The 20,628-nt window shown below is 40.3% G+C and overlaps 1 protein-coding gene and 2 non-coding genes across 4 annotated transcripts in view; all 3 read right to left on the reverse strand.

Annotated features, from left to right (window-relative positions):
- ncapd2 (non-SMC condensin I complex, subunit D2) overlaps positions 1-20,628 on the reverse strand; it is a 35,237-nt gene that overhangs the window by 11,958 nt on the left and 2,651 nt on the right. For both annotated transcript variants that reach the window (XM_088998904.1, XM_088998905.1), the window contains exons 5-24: positions 20,386-20,561; positions 17,601-17,743; positions 17,380-17,507; positions 16,334-16,457; positions 14,787-14,934; positions 14,528-14,725; positions 14,309-14,443; positions 14,082-14,169; positions 8,089-8,287; positions 7,901-8,019; positions 6,509-6,709; positions 6,259-6,433; positions 5,064-5,148; positions 4,851-4,987; positions 3,492-3,624; positions 3,010-3,085; positions 2,421-2,621; positions 2,187-2,347; positions 537-648; positions 310-433 (exon numbers count right to left, since the gene is read on the reverse strand). In XM_088998904.1, the coding sequence (XP_088855030.1) occupies positions 310-433; positions 537-648; positions 2,187-2,347; positions 2,421-2,621; positions 3,010-3,085; positions 3,492-3,624; positions 4,851-4,987; positions 5,064-5,148; positions 6,259-6,433; positions 6,509-6,709; positions 7,901-8,019; positions 8,089-8,287; positions 14,082-14,169; positions 14,309-14,443; positions 14,528-14,725; positions 14,787-14,934; positions 16,334-16,457; positions 17,380-17,507; positions 17,601-17,743; positions 20,386-20,561 (2,863 nt within the window). The remainder of the gene's footprint in view (positions 1-309; positions 434-536; positions 649-2,186; positions 2,348-2,420; positions 2,622-3,009; positions 3,086-3,491; positions 3,625-4,850; positions 4,988-5,063; positions 5,149-6,258; positions 6,434-6,508; positions 6,710-7,900; positions 8,020-8,088; positions 8,288-14,081; positions 14,170-14,308; positions 14,444-14,527; positions 14,726-14,786; positions 14,935-16,333; positions 16,458-17,379; positions 17,508-17,600; positions 17,744-20,385; positions 20,562-20,628) is intronic.
- LOC148897152 (small nucleolar RNA U85) lies at positions 12,272-12,576 on the reverse strand. Its single transcript, XR_016115458.1, has one exon. It is a non-coding gene; the product is annotated as a small nucleolar RNA U85 (small nucleolar RNA).
- On the reverse strand, positions 18,642-18,976 carry LOC148897153 (small nucleolar RNA U85). Its single transcript, XR_016115459.1, has one exon. It is a non-coding gene; the product is annotated as a small nucleolar RNA U85 (small nucleolar RNA).

Below are 20,628 nucleotides of genomic sequence, written 5' to 3' on the forward strand. Positions count from 1 at the left end.
AAAAACCCTGGCACTGGAGTGGACGCATTTTTGCACATCGTCTGCCAGTGAATGAGTTAAAAATTGTAGGAATGGGCAGACCTTATTTATATAACAGAAATTAATGAATTGAAATCAATTTCCTTGTACACTGGAAAATACGTTTTATTTTATTTAAAAAATGTATTTGTAAAAAAAATAAAAAAAATCGTCGTTTTATGACGGAGGCCGCGAGCCAGATGAAAATGGACCACGGGCCGCATTTGGCCCTCAGGCCAGACTTTGGACATCCCTGTCATAAGAGAATAAAGCAGCAGGGGGCGCCTTTACCTAATCATCATGTACTGCGACAGGGCCAGACAGGCAGCCGCGGTGAGCTGAGGGTGGGAATAATGTCCGGGAGAGCTGCAGACTTTCACCAGCAAGGGAAGGAACGCACTCAACAGGTTCTCCTCTTCAGGGAGGGACAATTGCGGCAGATGAGGTATGAGCAAAATGCAACGTTAGCACATAAATATAGCGGCACGCATCAAATGAGCGTCGAAATGAGTCGTTACCGGCCAGTAATTCCGTTTCGCAGATTTTCCTGATGAGCTCGGCCTCCGTGTCTTCGGCAGAGGCGCCGACCAAGCCGAGCTCCTCCTCCATTGCGCTGTCATTTGCCGTTAGCTGTAGTAAAAAAAAAATAATAATAATAAATTCAAGGTTGATGGAACATTTTTGGGGATCGGCCAATTCAAAGTTGGGCATTTTATCACATGGATTTGGGTTCAAAACTGATACTACATTATTAGATTAGAGAAGGCCAAAAAGTACCACCAGATATATGTGCCGAGTTTGGATGAAAAAAATGTGTACAATAATAATAATAATAACAATAATAATAATGTTACTATAAAAAGATCTAAAACAGAATTTGTTGACCAGAAAAAGTTCAGTCAAGAAAATTAATAAATAACTCAAAAGTACAACAAGCAGCAAATCTCCCTCCCGAGTTTGCTTAAAAATTAAAAAATAAAATAAGCAGCCAATGTGAAGTAAATAAATACAATAGATAATAAAATAATAATAAAATAATGTTAATATCAAAAATCTAAAACAGAATTTGTTGCTCAGTCAAATAAAAAAAATCTAAAGTAGAACATGCAGCAATACTCCCTCGTGTTCTCTTAAAAAGGTAAAGAAAAAAAATCAGCCAATGGGAAATAAACAAATGAATAGATAAGATAATAATAATAATAATAATAATAATAATAATACTATCAAATGGTCTAAAACTGAATTTTTGACCACGAAAAAAGTAGAACATGCAGCAATTCTCTCCATTGCATGTGTTCTATAAAAATTTTAAAAATAATTATCAAGCCAACAGGAAATAAAAAAATAAAATAATATTGTTACTATAAAATGGTCTAAAAAAAGAATTTTTGACCCCAAAAAATTTGACTAAAAAAATATATATTTAAAGTAGAATATGCAGCAATTCTCTCCACCTCATGTGTTCTCAATTTTTTTTGAATAATTATCAGCCATCAGGAAATAAATAAATAACAAAATAATAATATTATTACTATAAAATGGTCTAAAAAAGAAATTTTGACCCCCAAAAAATCTGACCAAAAAATAAAAAAAATATTTAAAGTAGAATATGTAGCAATTCTCTCCACCTCATGTGTTCTCAATTTTTTTTAAATAATTATCAGCCATCGGGAAATAAATAAATAACATAATAATAATAATGTACTATCAAATGGTTTAAACAGAATTAGTTGACTGGGAGAAAAAAAAACTCAGTCAAAAAAATAAAACAAAACTCTAAAGTAGAACACGCAGCAATTCTCTCCTTCTCACATGAGCAAATCTCATGTGTTCTCTTAAAAATTTAAAAAGTTATTACCAGCCAACTAGAAATAAATAAATAAAATAATAATATAAATGTTACTATGAAATAATAATAATTTTCATCTAAAACTGAATTTCTTGACTAGGAAAAAAAAGGTCAGTCAAAAAAATAATAACAAAAAAAGAAAAAGGAAAAAAAACATCTAAAGAGGAATTCTCCCCATCTCACGTGCGCTCTTAAAATTTACAAAATAAAAGAAAAATAATAATCAGCCAGCAGGAAATAAATAAATACCTTTTTTTGGTTCACAAGGTACAAATCCCCCCCCAAAAAAAAAAAAAAATGTCACATGCTTGACTCGCACCTTTGCTTTGCTAGATGGACCTTTTTCCTTCTCCTCCCTCTCTTCAGTTTCCAATCGCCGCCTGCGCAGCTCACCGCTCACGCTGCGCTCGAGGTGAGACACCTGCCAGAAGGCCACGCTGCCGCACAGGGCCAGCAGCTGAGCCACAAACACACAATTCACTGCGAGGAGAGGAGAGCGGGTGTCAAGGCAGCCATTTTTATGGAGGTGTAACAACAAGTACTCGTAACTCACCGGATTCTTGAGATCCCTCTTGGGTTTGATCGACGTCCTTGTTGACCTCGCCGCCTTTTTCGGCGATTTGATCCAGCAGGAGTCGAGCGGTGCGTTGGATCAACCGCGAGCAAAGCTTGTCGGGGGATTCGGCCAGGAAGTAGGTGAGACGGACGGCTTGCTCCATGAAACTCTGCCAGTGTGGGTCCTCCATCACGGCACCTAGAAAGAAAAAAAAAAAAAATGCCCACGGGTAGCTTGTAGTAGACGTGCACATTCCACCATGATACACTGCTGAAAAGGATGCTTTGATCCTCTCCTCTTTCATCTAGAACTGCTTCATGTCACAAAGGAGGGTACAGCAAGTGCTGAAGAATGAATGACTGTGTCTGTGTAGTCATATTATTTGTTATTTTTGTTTTTTTTTCCCCAAGATGGCGGCGCATGAACACGCAGCGGCTCCTCTCTGTGCCTTGAACGAGGACAGTAATTTCATATGTGCTGTATGTCACGCATATTAGCATCTTTGACAATAAAGCCGACTTTGAAACGGATCAAACATATCCAGCACGACTCCCAATAATGAAAATAAAAATAAAACGCTTGAGACCTTCGGCGATTGCTTGGGTGAGGCGGGTAAAGAGCTGATGTTCTTGAGGGAGTCGGAATGGGGCTCCTCTTGATTGCTGATGAAAGAAAAAATAAATAAAGAAATTGTGATTTATTAACATTATAAGAGTTCCGTATACAACCTCATGAAAGCAAAAATGAATAATAATAAATACAGAAATTATAATTTAAAAAAAAATGTGTATTCACATTTTAGGAAAACTGACCTTTATTTTATATATACAGGGATACCTTTGCTTACGAACAGTTTAGCTCACGAACCTTCCGCTTTACGAACATGAAATTCGCGAGAATATAATCTTGGCAAACAAACTAGTTTTCGGCGAACGAACCGTACCCCACACCCCCTTTGAGTACAGATGTGGTTTGCTATCGAGTGGAGTATTTTTGCTATTATGGGACCAAAAAAGACTATTATAAAGCTGGGCAAACGTAGAGGCTTGGCATTGCCTCTTTTCTTACCCTAACGTGATCGGTGATGCTCGAGATGGCGATGACCGTGTCTCTGGCCAGAAGAAAATCCTCTGTCACTTTTTCTCCCAAAGCTATAGAACAAAGCGTGTCCAGATTGCTGAGAACCACCTCCCTTTCGGCCCTGTACACAAACGCAGTCACGTCACGTGAACATTGCGGTGCAAAGTGTACGCCATTGTGGAAAAAAATATGGCCTATATTAAATTGAGCTTGGCAAGGTTAGCCTAGTCGATGTGAGGCCGCAAAATGTATGTGGGAAGCCAGGGTTATAGAAGAAAAGGTGCTGGGCTTAAAGGACAACCGACGTCTCCGGACAAGTTGTGTCCATAATTTGTAAAATGGCTTCAAATGACTTCTACTGAGCGTATTTTACAAAGATTCCACCGAATATGGCTATATTTTACGTTTTAAGACTCGCACTGAATATTCCGGAAGTCTTGTTTTTGAGTTGGTGACGCGTCCGTACGTTACGTCACTGAAGGAACGCCCCTGACCGAAAAAAGGACACATTGTAGCAGTCCTTCCATCACGTCAATGCAATTGGGTGTACTTGGCTGGTCTGAAAACTTTGTGTAGCACCAAAAAAGAGGCAGAAGAGGGCGACAAAGGTCCATGTAAGGAATTAATCAGCCTGAAGAGGCTGATTAATTCCTTACAGGAGCGATGTCGCCATTTTCTGCCTCTTTTTTGGTGATACATTTCCCCCCAATGTTGCCTCAAAGTGGCATGGAATAAATTCTTTAATCGATTGCAAACATGTATGCTTTCCTCTTCAGAACTATTTGAATCATATTGATAATGGGATGAGTAACAAGAAAGCATATTCTCAGATTCTGAAGCCATTGTTTTGATTCTCCAGCAAGGCGTCTTGGTGTGACATCACGAACTGGGGGCGGGACCTTCTGAAACTGGCCACTTCCGGGTTCATTCACAAAATCATTTTTGCATTTTTATTGGTGTTTTGCATTTGACTAAAAATATCACACTGCGCGTTTTGGGTATTTTAGATGCTATAAAACGTTTTTGTGATGTCAGTTAAGAAACAAAGAAGTGATGTCGGTTCTCCTTTAAGGGTTGTGAACGCTACCGGCTGGATCAAGTCAGAAAGCGATGTGGGCGGACGACAGATCATCTCGCTTTACTCTCGCTTGTTCTTTCCTGAAGCGATGGAAGTCTTAGAGCGTGAAAAAATATATAGATGTATATATAGATGGATCTGTATATTCGGAGAAATGTACTGGCAGCGTTTTGATGTATTTGAATTGGCATGTTTCCTGTAGGTGCAACTATGCATTGCCAAAATGGCGTTCGTATTAGCAAAATGTGACCCGAAGGAAGATGTCTCACCGTGCAGCCATCCCCAATAAGAGCACAGCAGCTCGCCTGTACAAAGGCGACGTTTCAATTTTGCCAGTGAACCTCCCCCACAGAACCTGAACCACGCTTGATTCCAGACCGTTGCCGCTGCCAAAGAACTCCTGCACCTACGGGGACGTCGTTGGAACTGAATACGCATCAAAGGTGCACGATGATCATTCCGGTCACAAATGAAGTACTCACTATTTCCTCCAGACATTGAATTGTTCCCAAAGATGCATCCACCATGAGTTCCGACAGACTGTCCACAAGAGTTTGAGCCTTCATTCTGTCGGGATATAAAAGAAGATTCGTTTTAAGCAAGATTTAGTCGCTTGGCTCAAAGTTGACTAAAGAAGTGTGTTTCAATTAATGAAAAACAGTATGTGCCCTTGTACAAGCACGGTTGAGTTGCTATGGAGATGCAAATATGTCATAAGTGACAAGAACCGTTTCATCAACGGCAGTGGACCTGGCCAAGCTTTTTTTTGGTGGCCTCTTAAAAAAAAAAAAAAAAAAAAAAAATACAGAAATCATACGAATAAAAAAAAAAAAATACAAAATAAACAAAGACAATAGACAAAATAAATAAAATCTAATAAAAAATAGAATACATTCTGAAAAAACATACAGTGATACCTTGCCTTACAAACTTAATTGGTTCCCAGACAGAGTGTGTAAGGCGAAAAGTGTGTATCCCAAAAATAAATTTCCCATAGCAAACCATTAAAATGAGAATAATCCGTGTATCGCAGCCAATTGGGGTAACACGCATAAAGAAGGTGTAAGTTTACACAAATTCCCAGCGGACAAATCAGCCCATATCCAACGGAACTTGTGCGCCATCTTGTGCATTTTCTGGGACGCTACATTTCAGTCCAGATGCCTCAAAATAACCCGGAAAGACTTCTTTAATCGATTGCAAACATTTATGTTTTCCTCTTCAGAACGATTTGAATCATATTCATAACTGGATGAGTAACAAGAAAGCATCTTCTCCGAATCTAAACTCTCTGAAGCCATTGTTTTGATTCTGGAGCAAGGCAGTTTGTGAAGGAGTATCCTGGCGTGATGTCACAAACAAGGGGGCGGGACTTTCTGAATCTGCCCAGTTCCGAGCTCATTTTGTGGCAGTTTTGGAATAAGTAATTTTTATTGGTGTTTTGCATTTGGCTAAAAATATCAGCTTGCGTGTTTTGGGTATTTTCGATGCTATAAAACGTTTTTCTGATGTCAATTAGGAAAAAAAATGGTGTCGGTTGTCCTTTAAAATGTTCAATATATAAATATTTTAAAAACCACAACAACAACAAACAAAAAACGTTTGTTTTTTTAACACGAGGTTCCAGGAGAATAAAAATGTTTCTATGTTGAGTGGCGCTAAAAGTGCTGTATTGACCTGACGCTGTCTCCTTTGGGGTTGAGATAAAGGCGGCGGTAGGCCTGGACGACAGCATCTTTGATGGCCGCGTCTGTCGACCAAACCAGAGGCAACATCTTGCGCACGCCGCTGAGGGAGTTGGCCACGCCAAATTCGCAGACCGTCACGCAAAACTGCACCGCCTCCTGGACCACTGACAAAAAAAAAACAAGACACGTATAAGACACGAGCGCCGGTGGCTCTTTCAAAACACCGGCAGATATTCAACCTGAAGTGGTTTTCCAGTACAGCATGATGTTAATGGCAGAAATGGACTTCTCTACTTGAAGGGCGAAGATTTCCGTATCTTTCAGGTATTGCACCAACATCTCCTGCTTCTTCATCTCCGCATCCTCTGCTTCCTTATCTCCTTCTTTCTGCGGCGTGGGAGGCAAGTTTTGACTGTCCTCTGGGCTGTCCTGATCAGAACCTTAAAGGGTAGGGGGCAAAAATAAAAAAAAGTTTGTGTAAAAAAGAAAGAAAAAAGGTTATCATATGGAGATATTCACCCCCATCTTAACCCTTCGGAGGCCACGCCCATTTCCTTCCTGTTTATTCATTGGACTGAAATGCACAAAAAAAAAAAAAAAATCTAAAATTGGTCATTAATCACAATCATTCATGATTTTGTTGATTTTTTTTACGGCTAGGTAAATAGAGATAGATTGAGTTACAGATAGCTAGAGATAGCTAGATAGATAGATCGAGATAGCTAGAGATAGATAGAGATAGCTAGCTAGATAGCTAGATAGATAGATAGATAGATAGATAGATAGATAGATAGATAGATAGATAGATAGATAGATAGATAGATAGATAGATAGATAGATAGATAGAGATGGCTAGATAGCAATATAGATAGCTCGATAAAGATGAATAAAGATGGCAAGATAGCTCACTAGCTAGATAGAGATAGCTAAAGATAGCTCGATAGAGGAAAATAGATAAAGATGGCTAGATAGATAGCTATCTCGAGATAGCTCGATAGCGATAAATAGAGATAATAATAACACATTTCATTTATAAGCGCCTTTCAAAACTCAAGGATACTTTACAGTCACAGGATATTTTTTCTGCGGGTGAGCAGCAGCAGTCACACGCGCCAGCGTTCACTCAACCCAGAAGTAACAAAGTTAAAAAAAAACAACAACTAAATAATAGATGGCTAGCTAGCTAGCTAGAGATAGCTCGGCAGAGATAAATAAAGAGATGGCAAGATAGCTCACTAGCTAGATAGAGATAGCTAGATAGCTAAAAATAGCTCGATAGAGGAAAATAGATAGAGATGGCTAGATAGCTCGAGATAGCTCGATAGAGATAAATAGAGATAATAATAATAATAATGATAACACATTTCATTTATAAGCGCCTTTCAAAACTCTCAAGGACACTTTACAGTCACAGGATATTTTTTCTGCGGGTGAGCAGCAGCAGTCACACGCGCCAGCGTTCACTCAACCCGGAAGTAACAAAATAAAAAAAAACAACAACTAAATAACAGATGGCTAGCTAGCTAGCTAGAGATAGCTCGGTAGAGATGAATAGAGAGATGGCTAGCTAGCTAGCTAGTGATAGCTATCTAGCTAGAGATCGTTTGATAGAGGTGTCTGAAGGGGTTCACCTTTGAAAAGACGGCCCAGCGTGTCCATTAGAGTCTCAGCGGTAACAGCGGACGGGCTGGTAAACGTCTCTGATTCGGGGAAGCGTTCGAGGGCTTTGATACAAAGACGGGCGGCATTCCTGCACGAGTGAGAAGAAAACGGTCAGGTGGATATGACGTATCGGTGATGAAATCGGGGGGAGAGGTACCTGTACTTGTTGACTCGGAGGTATTGAGCAATCGTCACCGCTGTCGCCCTAGAATCCTCCAGCTCTTCGATTTCCTGTACACCCCCTTCCTCTTCCTCATGTTGGCCCTTCTCAGAATCACCCAAGCTCTCCAGCTCGGTGTTGACAGTGATGCGCAGTTCAGGCTCCATGGCGGCCCACAGCTCCGATGCTTTAATCACTGTAAAGCAGGGGTGTCAAAGTCATTTTTTGCCGCGGGCTACATTGTAGTTATGGTTTCCTCTCGAGGGCTGTTATGAATTTGGGGAACCCATTAGAATGTTTAAATCCCTTCAAATATTACATATAGAGCACACAGCAAATTAATGAATAACTCGTTTTCAAATCTGAAGTCAAGAATAATGACTTTTATTGTGGTTGACACCCAAAAATAAGAAATTTTGGCTCAGATTTTAGCAATCAAATGTTTTTCTGATGTCAGTTGCTGATGACAACCTGAGAGCAGGGACCAATCATAGAGTCCGGCGCCACCACGTCTGGACAGTAGGGATATATATATATAGGGCCTAAACTATTTTTGATTCTCGATAAAAGGCAAGACGTCTTGGCGTGACGTCACGAACAAGGGTGTGGGACCTTCTGAAACTGACCATTTCCGGATTCATTTGAAGTCATTTTTATTGGTGTTTTTCATTTAACTAAAAATATCAGCCTGCCTGATTTGGGTATTTTAGATGCTATAAAACGTTTTTCTGATGTCAGTGGGAAGCAAATAAAATGGTGCCGGTTGTCCTTCAAATGTAGTGTGTACAAACCTCATAGCACAGTAAGAATACTACAACCCAATTTAGTAACTGTCTTTCAAATGTGAAAAATATCCCTGATCAGTTAATAAATTTGCCTCAAGGAATATGGCGTTTACATACTATTTCGCAGATACTTGGAGGAGGAAATGGAAATAGATTAAAATAACATATGCACTGTGATTTATCAAGATTGCGTCTGTTTTTAATAAATTTTCATTGAAGGGGCAAAGTTAAAGAAATCAATATTTATTGAAAAATGGAATCACTTTCAACATTCAAAACACATTATTACATAACGAAATATTCAAGCTCAATAATACCTACTTGTGTTAAATTCCGCCAAATCATAGATGGTTTGTCCTGACTGCGCGCTCAACAAACTCTCGACTGACGCCCTCGCATTCACGCACAAACAAAACACGTGTACCGTCGCCGAGCACACAGACATAGGCTACCTGCAGTTGAAATTTGCATACTCGGCACGGCAGCCAATCAGAAGCCTGCTTCTCTCTTCCGGACTTTCGCAAGCGTTATAAAGTCGTGCAATTGCATGTCATTTTCCAAAATAGATGCACAGAACCTCAGCCCAGAAGAAAGATTCAAAAGAAGCTAACAACATATGTGACGCTACAAAACGTAAATTTACATTAAACCGTGACTGTAAAGTGTACGTGAGACTTATGAAAGGGGCTTAGTGGTTCGTAGGAAGCAATGCAAACGTTGCATTGTGCTCCACAATGACAATCGACTACTGCAGCAAAATCTACAGCCATGCACATTTACCGTAAATTAAGCAAGGTAGCATTTGTCGTAGGTACATTGTTGATTTTAAAAAAGCTTTATTTTGTGACAATGTTTTTAATGTGATTTGTTGTTTCATTGTTTTGTAAGTTGTGAAAAATGGGGCAGGCAACTTTTTACTTACCTTCCCTGTTGTCTGCTAACTTTTTGTCATGAGTTTCAGACACTGTTTTTACTATAATTTGGGCACGTTCGGCGGGCCGGATTAAAAAGCCTAACGGGCCGTATGTGGCCCGCGGGCCGTAGTTTGCCCATGTCTGGCCTAAACTATCATTAAGACTTTAGTTTGCTGACGAAGCTTCTTGGATAAGAAGCGAAACGTCCGACACCTTCAAAGAAGTCCAGATGACGGCTGAAGAAACCTTTTCATTAATGTCAATAAATTTCATACATTTGCTTTTTTTAAAATTTAATTTCAGCTATTTGAAGCATTTTGGTTCATTTGAAACATGCCTATCAAAATGGAATTGATATTGAACATTTTAAATTTACTAAACTTCACTTTTTTTAACCACAAAGATTTTATAACAGTCAACTCATTCAATGCCTGACACGTGCAAAAATGTGTCCACTCCAATGCCAGGGTTTTTGTCATTGTCACTTGAATTCCAGGACCCACTGAATACTGAGTATTAGGGACTATATAAACAGCGTGAGAAACCCGAGACTCCTTTTTTTCCATAAACAAAGAGTTAACTCCTAAATGATATATTTCTGGAGTTATATGAGCTTGAAATGAGGGTGGCTGTCCAATACACAATGCGAGACATAAAATTGAATTGACATTGACAGTTGAAATTGACTTAACTTAAACACGAACCTTGTTTTTTAATGTAGAAAATTGAGGGCCATTTAGTCAATTAGTTATCTCCTAATTTGCAGTTTTATGTCATTGATTTCATGACAAAAGCTGCGGGCCGGATGAAAATTGACCATAAATTGATACATAATTTTTTAAAACATGCAATTTTATCTTTCACCACTTTCTGAATGCCAAAAAAAGCCCCCATCACACATGTCAAGGAGTGCCCAGACAAGAGTTGTAGCAGTTTTTTGAGAGTATGCTAAAATTGTGCTTTGTTTGGAGAGCATGGCTTTCCATATGCAAGGGCATTGCAAAAAAAAACACCATAAAAAAAAGTTATAATGCTTTTCATCTTTTTGTACGATATGTGGAATTTGCCGTCTTTACAAAACCTTTCCAATTAGACTGAAAGGCTTTCGGAAGAACAAGCGCTACACTCACAATAATGAACCCGTACAAACTTGAATGCAGTTCCGCCGAGCCAAGGAAAACAGGTGTAACTTTATGAAGTGGAAAAGTTACGTCAGGCTCATGTAAAGTAAATTCTTGCGGCCGAACAAAAGATGTCGGATGACGTACGGGCATTCGGAGGGCGAGCGGGGGTGAATGAAAAAGTGAGATGGGAGAAATAGAATCGCATCGAGATACGGGTAACATCCGAGTTATGACCGGGTTCCGTTTCGACAAAACGGTCGTAAGTCAAACGGTCGTAAGTTGAAATCCACTCAAAATGGCCGACGTGACATTTACACGACAGGATAGTATACGATGTCAATCTGTTGTTGTTGTTGTTTTTTTTGTTTTCAGAATCAGAATCATCTTTATTGCCAAGTATGTAGGACACACAAGGAATTTGTTTCCGGTAGAACACGCTGCACTAGTATCGTTGTCAATAAAACTGCTAAGTGGCACTATACAGTTCCATTTCCGTTTTTAAGCAACGTTTTCTATTGAATACTATTATATACCAAACTGTTTACAGTTCATTTATACATTTTATAACTTTGTGTCTTTTTTATCATTTTATTATTTCATATTATTGATTTTTATTACTGTATAACTGTACCTGTAACGTATACAAAACCGTGTACTGTACAGTTCATTTATAAATGTTACACTTACCTTTTAGTGTCATTTTTTTTTAGCATTTTATATTTCATATGATTGATTTTTATTACTGTACAACTGTACCTGTAATGTATACAAAACGTTTACTGTACAAATAATAATACATTTCATTTATAAGCACCTTTCAAAACTCTCATGGTCACTTTACACTCACAGGATCAGTTTTTGTTTTCTGTGGGTGAGCAGCGGCAGCCACATGCACCAGCATTCACTCAATCCGGAAGTAACTCAAATAGATAGAAAGCTAGCTAGATAGCTAATAGATAGCTCGCGAGATATTTAATAGCTAGCTAGCTAGCTAGCTAGATATAAAGGTTATACAGTAAAGTCTCGTTATATCGATATTCTCGGGAGCCGGAAAAAATATCGATATAACCGGACTATCGATATATCCGATCCCTTGCGTTCATAGAAATAGTATCGTAATAAGCAATACTATCGATATAACCGATATCGATATAACGAGACTTTACTGTACTTACCTTTTAGTGTCGTTTTTATCATTTCATATTATCGATTTATTTTTTATATTTAGATTTAATAAAGTCTGGCGGTCGTGGTCATAAGTACGGGTGGTTGCAACTCGCTCCGGTCGTAACTCAGATGTTACATGTACTTCGGAGCATAACACTGCCCGTGTTGAGGTAAAACGCGACGATTATTTGGCCCTCAGATTACCAAAGAAGCAACTCATCGCTGAGTGAAGCATGAAAACAGCTTGGCGAACTTCAGGTCTCCACACACACACACACACACACACACACACACACAAATTGTGGGCTTCATCCACGGCTCCTCCAATGTAGCTTTCATTGGAGAACCATCGGCGGAGCCATTTTGCTGTCGGTGGGCCCTTACAGCGGCGCAACAAGACTCCATTACGCCGCCAAGATTACCCGTCGAATTGAGGCGAGAAGAAGCCGGCTGTTGTTCACTGAGCTCATATTCGCCTTGGTTTCATCATCGGGCAAATGTGTCGAGACCACGCGAGGAATAAATAAATAAATAAATAAATAAACAAATACAGAAAATGAACTCATTCACGAATTTATTCGGGAATTGAAAATAAGTTCCCGAATTAGTTTGGGTTTAGTTTTTTTTCTTGCTTGGATGCGGATAAAGCGCTGGCCAAACCTCTGTTTTTCCCTTTCACAAGGGGGTAGCATTTCCCTTTTATCCCATGTTAGCGCTTTTGTTCCAGCTTCAGCTGTATATAAACCAACTATGCATATATTGCAATGTTTGGACAGCCGCCATCATTTCAAGCTCAAATAACTCCAGACCTACATCATCTAGGAATTAACTATTTTTTTTATGATGAAAGAAGAGTGTGTAAGGTTTCTTACGCCGCATTGAATGTTTATGTAGTCCTAAAATTCAATATTCTGTGGGTCCTGGAATTCAAGTGACAATGAAAAACACCCTACCACAGAGTGGACACATTTTTGCACATGGTCTGGCAGTGAATGAGTTAATGAATAACTAATTTGAAGTAAAAAAATAATGATTGTTAATGTGGTTTACTTTTGACCATTTGAAATTTTGGTTCAGACTTCAGAAAGCATCATGGAATTTCACAAGTTTGATTTAATTTTGCGGGCCAAATAAAATGATGCGGCGGGCCATATTTGGCTGTAAAGTGACCTTGTGAGTTTTGAAAGGTGCTTATAAATGAAAAGTATTATCATTATTACTATATCTATTAGCTAGCTACCTAACTATTTGCTATATGTTAGCTGTCTAGGTGGTCCACTAGCTATCAGTAGCTATCTAACTGGCTAGGTAGATATCTATTAGCGACTCTATCCTGTGACAGTAAAGTGACCATGGGAGTTCTGAAAGGTTCTCATAAATGAAATGTATTATTATTATTATTATTATTATTACTGTATCCATTAGCTAGCTAGCTCTCTATTTGAGTTACTCCCCGGTTGAGTGAACGCTGGCGCGTGTGGCTGCTGCTACTCACCCAAAGAAAAGCTTATCCTGTGACTGTAAAGTGACCTTGAGAGTTTAGAAAGGCGCTTATAAATAAAATGTATTATTATTATTACTGTATCTATTACCTAGCTAGCTACCTAACTATCTATTTGCTATTTATTAGCTTTTTTTGCTGGCTTCGCTAGCAGTCTTGCTCGCTATCGTTTAGCTATCTAGCTGGCTAGGTAGCTATCTATTAGCGACTGTATCCTGTGACTGTAAAGTGAGCTTGAGAGTTTGGAAAGGGGCTCGTAAATGAAATTTATTATTATTGTATCTATTAGCTAGCTAGCTAGCTTTCTATCTATTTGAGTTACTTCCAGGTTGAGTGAACGCTGGCGCGTGTGGCTGCTGCTATTCACCCACAGAAAAGCTCATCCTGTGACTGTAAAGTCACTTTGAGAGTTTTGAAAGGTGCTTATAAATGAAATGTATTATTATTATTATTATTAAAAGTAAGCGAGAGCCCTCAAGAAACCAAGAATGAAGCTCACCCGGCGTGCCACCGCGCAGCTTCTCTTTCATCTCTCTCAGCTTGGTCATCTCTTTCTCCAAAGGTTTCTTCAGATCGGCGCTGCTCAACTGAAAGTGGCAAAAACGCGCCGTGACGCTGTGAGATAAAAACCTAATAAATAGCAAATAGATAGTTAGGTAGCTAGCTAGGTAATAGATACAGTAATAATAATAATAATAGAGATGGAGATCGTTAAATTCTTCCGACCTTGCAACTGTAAGGGTTGTGCGCAATGAAGGCCGCCAGCAGCTGGATGGCGCTCTTGACCACATTGACGGATTTGTCCATCAGTCTGTCCACCGCCAGGCCCATCACCTCGCTGTACCGACACAGCGGCAAAGCCTAAACGCAGGGAAAACAGCGCCGTGTCGTCTGTGAACCGCACGTTGCTAAATGAAGCGCCAAGGGGTTGTCGGGGAAGCTTACTTTACTGTTGACGATGCGCGTGTACACCTGCAAGACTCGCGCCCGGACGTGAGAGTGCGTGTCGTGGAGGTGCTCCTGCAAGGTGTCGAAAAAGCGGTCGCGGTCGGCTTTGCCAGAGTCTTCCAGGGCGTCACCGCACAGGACGCGCACCAGGATTTCCCCCAGGACCTCGCACACGGCCACGCGCATCGTGTGGCTCTGGCGAGGGAAATCTTCAGATGAGGGAAACTGCAGTTATGGGATTAAAAGTGTGAAATACCTCTCCTTCCAGGTGGGTGATAAGCACACTGATAGTGGGGATCATTAACTCGGGTACAAGGGCGCTGAGCTCACTCAGGAAAGACGAAAATGCTTTGACCCCTGACCCCTCCCTCGCAAGCTCCTCACTTGACTTCTGGCCAATTTCTCTAAAGAGGGAAGAGAGAGCGGGGAGAAAAAAATTGTCCATCATAAAAGCGTAATGATTAATTGTCAAATAATTGATAATCAAATGAAGCGATCAGTGAAGGGGTGGGGGCTTTGGGACATTCCTGTTCTATTTTAAAGGCACAACCAGTCAACAGTTCAAAAAATATTTTTGAGGATAGAAGTGGATATGCCCCCCCCCCCCCCCCCCCCCCCCCCCCCCCCCCCCCCCCCCCCCAGAATTGGGCATTTTCAGAAGGTTCCGCCCCCAGTTCGTGACGTCACGCCAAGACGTCTTGCATTGCTAGTGAGTCAAAACAATGGCTTCAGATTCAGACAATATGCTTCCTTGTTACACATCCAGTTATGAATATGATTCAAATAGTTCTGAAGAGGAAAGCATGCATGTTTGCAATCGATTAAAGAATTTATTCAGTGCCGTTTTGAGGCAAAAGTGGGGGGAAATGTATCACCAAAAAAGAGGCAGAAAATGGCGACCAAGCTCCGTGTGAGGAATTAATCAGCCCGTTTCCACAGGCTGATAAATTCCTTACATGGAGCTTGGTCGCCCTCTTCTGGCTCTTTTTGGTGCACCATGACGTTTTCAGACCAAACAAGTACAGCAAAATATAGTGACGTGATGCAAGGACTGCTACAATGTGTCCTTCTTTCGGTCAGGGGCGTTCCTTCAGTGACGTCACGTACGGACTCGTCACCAACTCAAAACCAAGACTTCTGGAATATTCAGCGCGAGTCTAAAAACGGGCGATTTAAAAAATAACTTCTTTGGGGGTGTGCCTTATACAGTAGGGATATATACAGTATATAGGGCCAGGGCTAGTGAGGAGCAAAAAATCTGACACCTTCAAAGAAGTACAGATGACGGCTGAAGAAACCTTCTCATCGATGGACCACTCCTGTACGACTGAGAGCTTACACAAACGTATAACTTTTTTAATTTGTTGAAGGTGCGCATTATATATGGAAAAAGTATGAAAATACACAATTCATTTGGGGTGCGCCTTATCCTCCGGTGCACCTTATATTCCGGAAAATACGGTCCAATAATCGGGAGTTGAGGCCCAAAGTGGAGAAACAAAATTTCACAGTGACATTAATTTCAATTTGTAGCATAAAAATTGTGAGATTATAACAAAATAACATTAATATTCAGTAAATAATATATATATATATATATATATAAAATCGCAAATGTAAAGTGATAAATTGGTTTTATTGTGGCGCAAGTATATTTGAGGGATGCTTTTAAATATTCGTGACATCAGGGAGTGTAACAATTTAGTTCAGTGTGAGCCCATTTTCTATTTTGGAAAGATGCTTATAAATGAAATATATATTATTATATTTTTGGGGGAGGGTTGCGAGGGTATATAAACTCACCGGATAACTTCCCCTATGATGGCCCTGACGCCATATTCGGTGCTCCACACAGACACGGCCTGAGCAAATACCGATGACAGCTGCTCAAAGTGTTGCAGCAGCTGTATCACCTTGACACTCGCACCTGAAGATCAAAAACGCACCGAGGTTAGTCCCAACCCAAACATGCTTCGCTCTGAGTGGACACGTAGCATGTGTGTTGGCATATGTAGCATGCGTGTTAGCATCTCCTCCATGTTCCTTGCGAGTGTTTGTATTATTTTCTTTACCATTACAGGCTTGTCCCCATTGAACAAATCGTTTAAAGGACAACCGACAAGTTGTGTCCATAATTTGTAAAATGGCTTCAAATGACTTCTACTGAGCGTATTTTACAAAGATTCCACTGCATATAACTATATTTTACGTTTTGAGACTTGCGCTGAATATTCCGGAAATCTTGTTTTTGAGTTGGTGGCGAGTCCGTACGTGACGTCATTGAAGGAACGCCCCTAACCGAAAAAAAGGACACATTGTAGCAGTCCTTGCATTTTGCTGTACTTGTTTGGTCTGACGTCAGGTTGAACCAAAAAGAGCCACAAGAGGGCGACAAAGCTCCGTATAAGGAATTTATCAGCCTGTGGAAACGGGTTCATTCATTCCTCACAACAGCTCGGTGGCCATTTTGTGCCTCTTTTTGGGTGAGACATTTCCCCCCCAATGTTGCCTCAAAATGGCACGGAATAAATTCTTTAAATCGGTTGCAAACATGTATGCTTTCCTCTTCAGAACTATTTGAATCATATTCATAACTGGATGTGTAACCAGAAAGCATATTCTCCGAATCTGAAGCCATTGATTTGATTCTCGAGCAATGCAAGACGTCTTGGCGTGACGTCACAAACTGGGGGCGGGACTTTCTGAAAATGCCCAATTCGCAGCTCAATTTTTTGCAGATTTTGGACACTTTAAGTCATTTTTATGAATCCTGTGATTGGCTGGCAACCAAAGTTCACTATATTCACTATTTTGCCAATATAGGCTGCACGGATCATTGGGAGCCTTACCGAGGAGGTGATTGTATTTCTTGATCAGCACCCCGAGAAGACGGATGACTCCCTCCCTGGTGGGTTTGCTCTTGACGTGGCTGATGGTGGGATTCTCCAGTAGCTTGTAGCAACAGCAAGTCACGCAGCTAACGGGCGGTACTGCTCTTATTATTCAAATTGAGGTGCAAAGATAAATCACTGTATGTATTTTTTTTCAGGTAAACTACCCCATTACATACCTGATGAATTCTTCCTCAACAAGAGAAAGATTCCAGAGAGGACGGATGTCCACCTGGAGGAGCTGCCCAAGGGCCTGAAGAACTCGTTCCCTCTCATTGTCCCACTGCATGAGCCCCTCGCCCGTTTTGACCTTTTTGCCACTCTGATCAAAGAGTGAAACGACTTTAGTGTATCACATGGGACCCAAAACGTGTCTTCGTAGTCATCCGACTGCAGTGATGCCTCAGCTTACGAACTTAATTGGTTTCCAGAAAGTGTGTGTCAAGCAAAGTGTGTCTTCCAAACATTAATTTCCCATAGGAAACCATTACAATGAGAATAATCCGTTCCCAGGTCCCCATAGAAAATAATTTTCAACTAATTAAGCCTTAAAACTACACACACACTATACCCTATTTTATGTATAATAAATGTGCTATTGTATTTTAACTAAAGAAATAAACGACACTGTATAATAATGTTGTTTTATTGACCTTTGCGATGATCATTGATGTAGAGACCTCTTGATGATATCCGAGTGAAGTTGCCATTCTTTCTCTGCGATAATACCCTCACTCACACTGTCCCCTGCTAGCAGCTCTTCATTAATTCAAATCAACAGAAGTTTTTCAACCTCTTCTATTGCCTGAGACCGTCGCTTAGACAACACAGAAAGACCCTTAGCCACACGTAGCAATAGTCGACTTAGCATACTGGTACGCTAAGTCACACAAACGCACACCTTGTTCGTGTTTCTCGATGATCTCCTTCTTCTGCTCGACCGTAATTTTCTTTTGTGTCCTCTTCAGTTTAACACTAGCCTGTGGTGGGGTCTTTTTCGGTCCCAAAAAAAAGCAAAAGTACTCCACTCGATAACAAACCACATCTGCACTGAGTGCACTGAAAGAAAGCGGGCGTGGACAACTAGTCCGCCAGCCACTGTGGCGCTCCGTGGGTTTCCCAAAAACTAGTTAGTATGCCAAGATTATATTCTCGCGAATTTAATGTTCGTAAAGCGAAAATTTTGTTAGCTAAAAGCTTCGTAAGCAGAGGTATCACTGTGCCCTCAGATTACCAAAGAATGTAGCTCATGTCTGCCAAACCCTCTAAAGAGACTATATCCTCTTGCTAACTGCTACATACAGATTCATACATCGCCCACGCACAAAAAACGAACAGACACGCACACATTGTTTGACATCTCCTAGCTGTCCCGTCCTATGACTCGTAGGAGGACAGACATGATAGAAGCAGCGTCAGTTTTAAGTGTAGGTGGGCCCTTACAGAAGTGAAATATAACTATGACACAACCAAGATTACCCACCAAACAGAAAGCAAGCGATCATAATCCCCCGGTTATGACAGATCACCCTACTGCCATGGTTTCATCATTGGCCATTTGCACACATTTAAAAAAAAAATGTATTTTCCGGTGTATAAGGTGCGCCGGAGTATTAGTATTATTATCACCTTGAAGGGAAAAGCCAAAAGGAAAAGAAGATTTGCTATCTATTAGCTCTGGCTGGCTAGCTATCTATCCATTCACTATCTAGCTAGCTATTAGCTAGCTAGCTTTCTATCTATTTGAGTTATTCTGGGTTGAGTGAACGCTAGCGCTTGTGGCTGCCACAGCTCACCCAACCAAAAAAAATATCCCGTGACTGTAAATTGACCTCGAGAGTTTTGAAAGGTGCTTATAAATGAAATTTATTATTATTATTATTATGCACCTTTAATGAATGAAAATAGTTTTCCAAATATAAAATAGACGCTCCCCAACTTACGGACAAGATAGTTCCGAGCAGTCGTTCGTAAGGTGAATTTGTTCGTAAGTTGCTTCAGTGCTAGATTTTGTATGAAATGTATGTTGAAGGCTTATTTAAGTAGGTATACTTAGGAAGTAGGAATAATAATTATAATACATTTCATTTCTAAGCGCCTTTTAAAACTCTCAAGGTCACTTTAGAGTCACAGGATCAGTTTTTCTGTGGGTGAGTAGCGGGGGCCACTCACTTAACCCGGAAGTAACTCAAATGGATAGAAAGCTCGCGAGCTAGCTAATAGCTAATCTTGAGTTTTGAAAGGCGCTTGTAAATAAAATGTAGTATTATTATTGCCATCAATAGATAGCTAGATAGATAACAAGCTAGATAGATAGCTAGCTTGATCGATAGCTAATAGATAGCCAGCTAGATTACCAGCTAGTTAGATAGTGAATAGACAGAAAATAGATAGATAGCTATATAGCCAGCTATAAGTATGTTTAAGGCTTGTATAAGTAACTTGGTTTGTACCAAAAAATGAACATTTAATAAAATATATGCTGTATGCCAGGGGTGTCAAAGTCATTTTTTGCCGCGGGCCACATTGTAGTTATGGTTTCCTCTCGAGGGCCGTGATGAATTTGGGGAACCCATTAGAATGTTTAAATCCCTTCAAATATTACATATAGAGCACACAGCAAATTAATGAATAACTCATTTTCAAATCTGAAGTCAAGAATAATGACTTTTATTGTGGTTGACATCCAAAAATATGAAATTTTGGCTCAGATTTTAGCAATCATCATGGAATGTAATTTTTGATTTGCTTTCGCGGGCCGAAAAAAAATGATGCGGCGGGCCGGATCTGGCCCGCGGGCCTTGACTTTGCCACCTGAGCTCTATGCTCTTCACGTATAAACCGCACCTGCTTATAAGGCACAGGGTCATCGTTTGAAGAAAATCAAGGCTTTTGGGTGCGCCTTATACACCGGAAAATATGGTAATAATTTTACTTACTGAAAACAACGTGTCCAAGTCCTACCTTGCCAAGTGCAGTGACGAAGCTCTGCTTATAAGAGTCGCTTTCGAGACTCTCTGTGATTTTGCAGAGCAAGAAGACGGCCATTTTCACGGCATTGAGATTCTCTTTTCGCTCCGCCGCCGAGATCGAGACGGAGATAAGTAACGAGGGGATGGAGGTCGACAGGCTGCTGACAACTGCAATAAAAACAAAACGGTTAATATACCGCCGACCAGTGTTTTAGCGGAAACAATCGACGTGAAC

The sequence above is a fragment of the Hippocampus bargibanti genome, linkage group LG06 (genome assembly GCF_051943395.1).
Source record: "Hippocampus bargibanti isolate YZ-2025 linkage group LG06, ASM5194339v1, whole genome shotgun sequence".
In the NCBI taxonomy this organism is placed as follows: Eukaryota; Metazoa; Chordata; class Actinopteri; order Syngnathiformes; family Syngnathidae; genus Hippocampus; species Hippocampus bargibanti.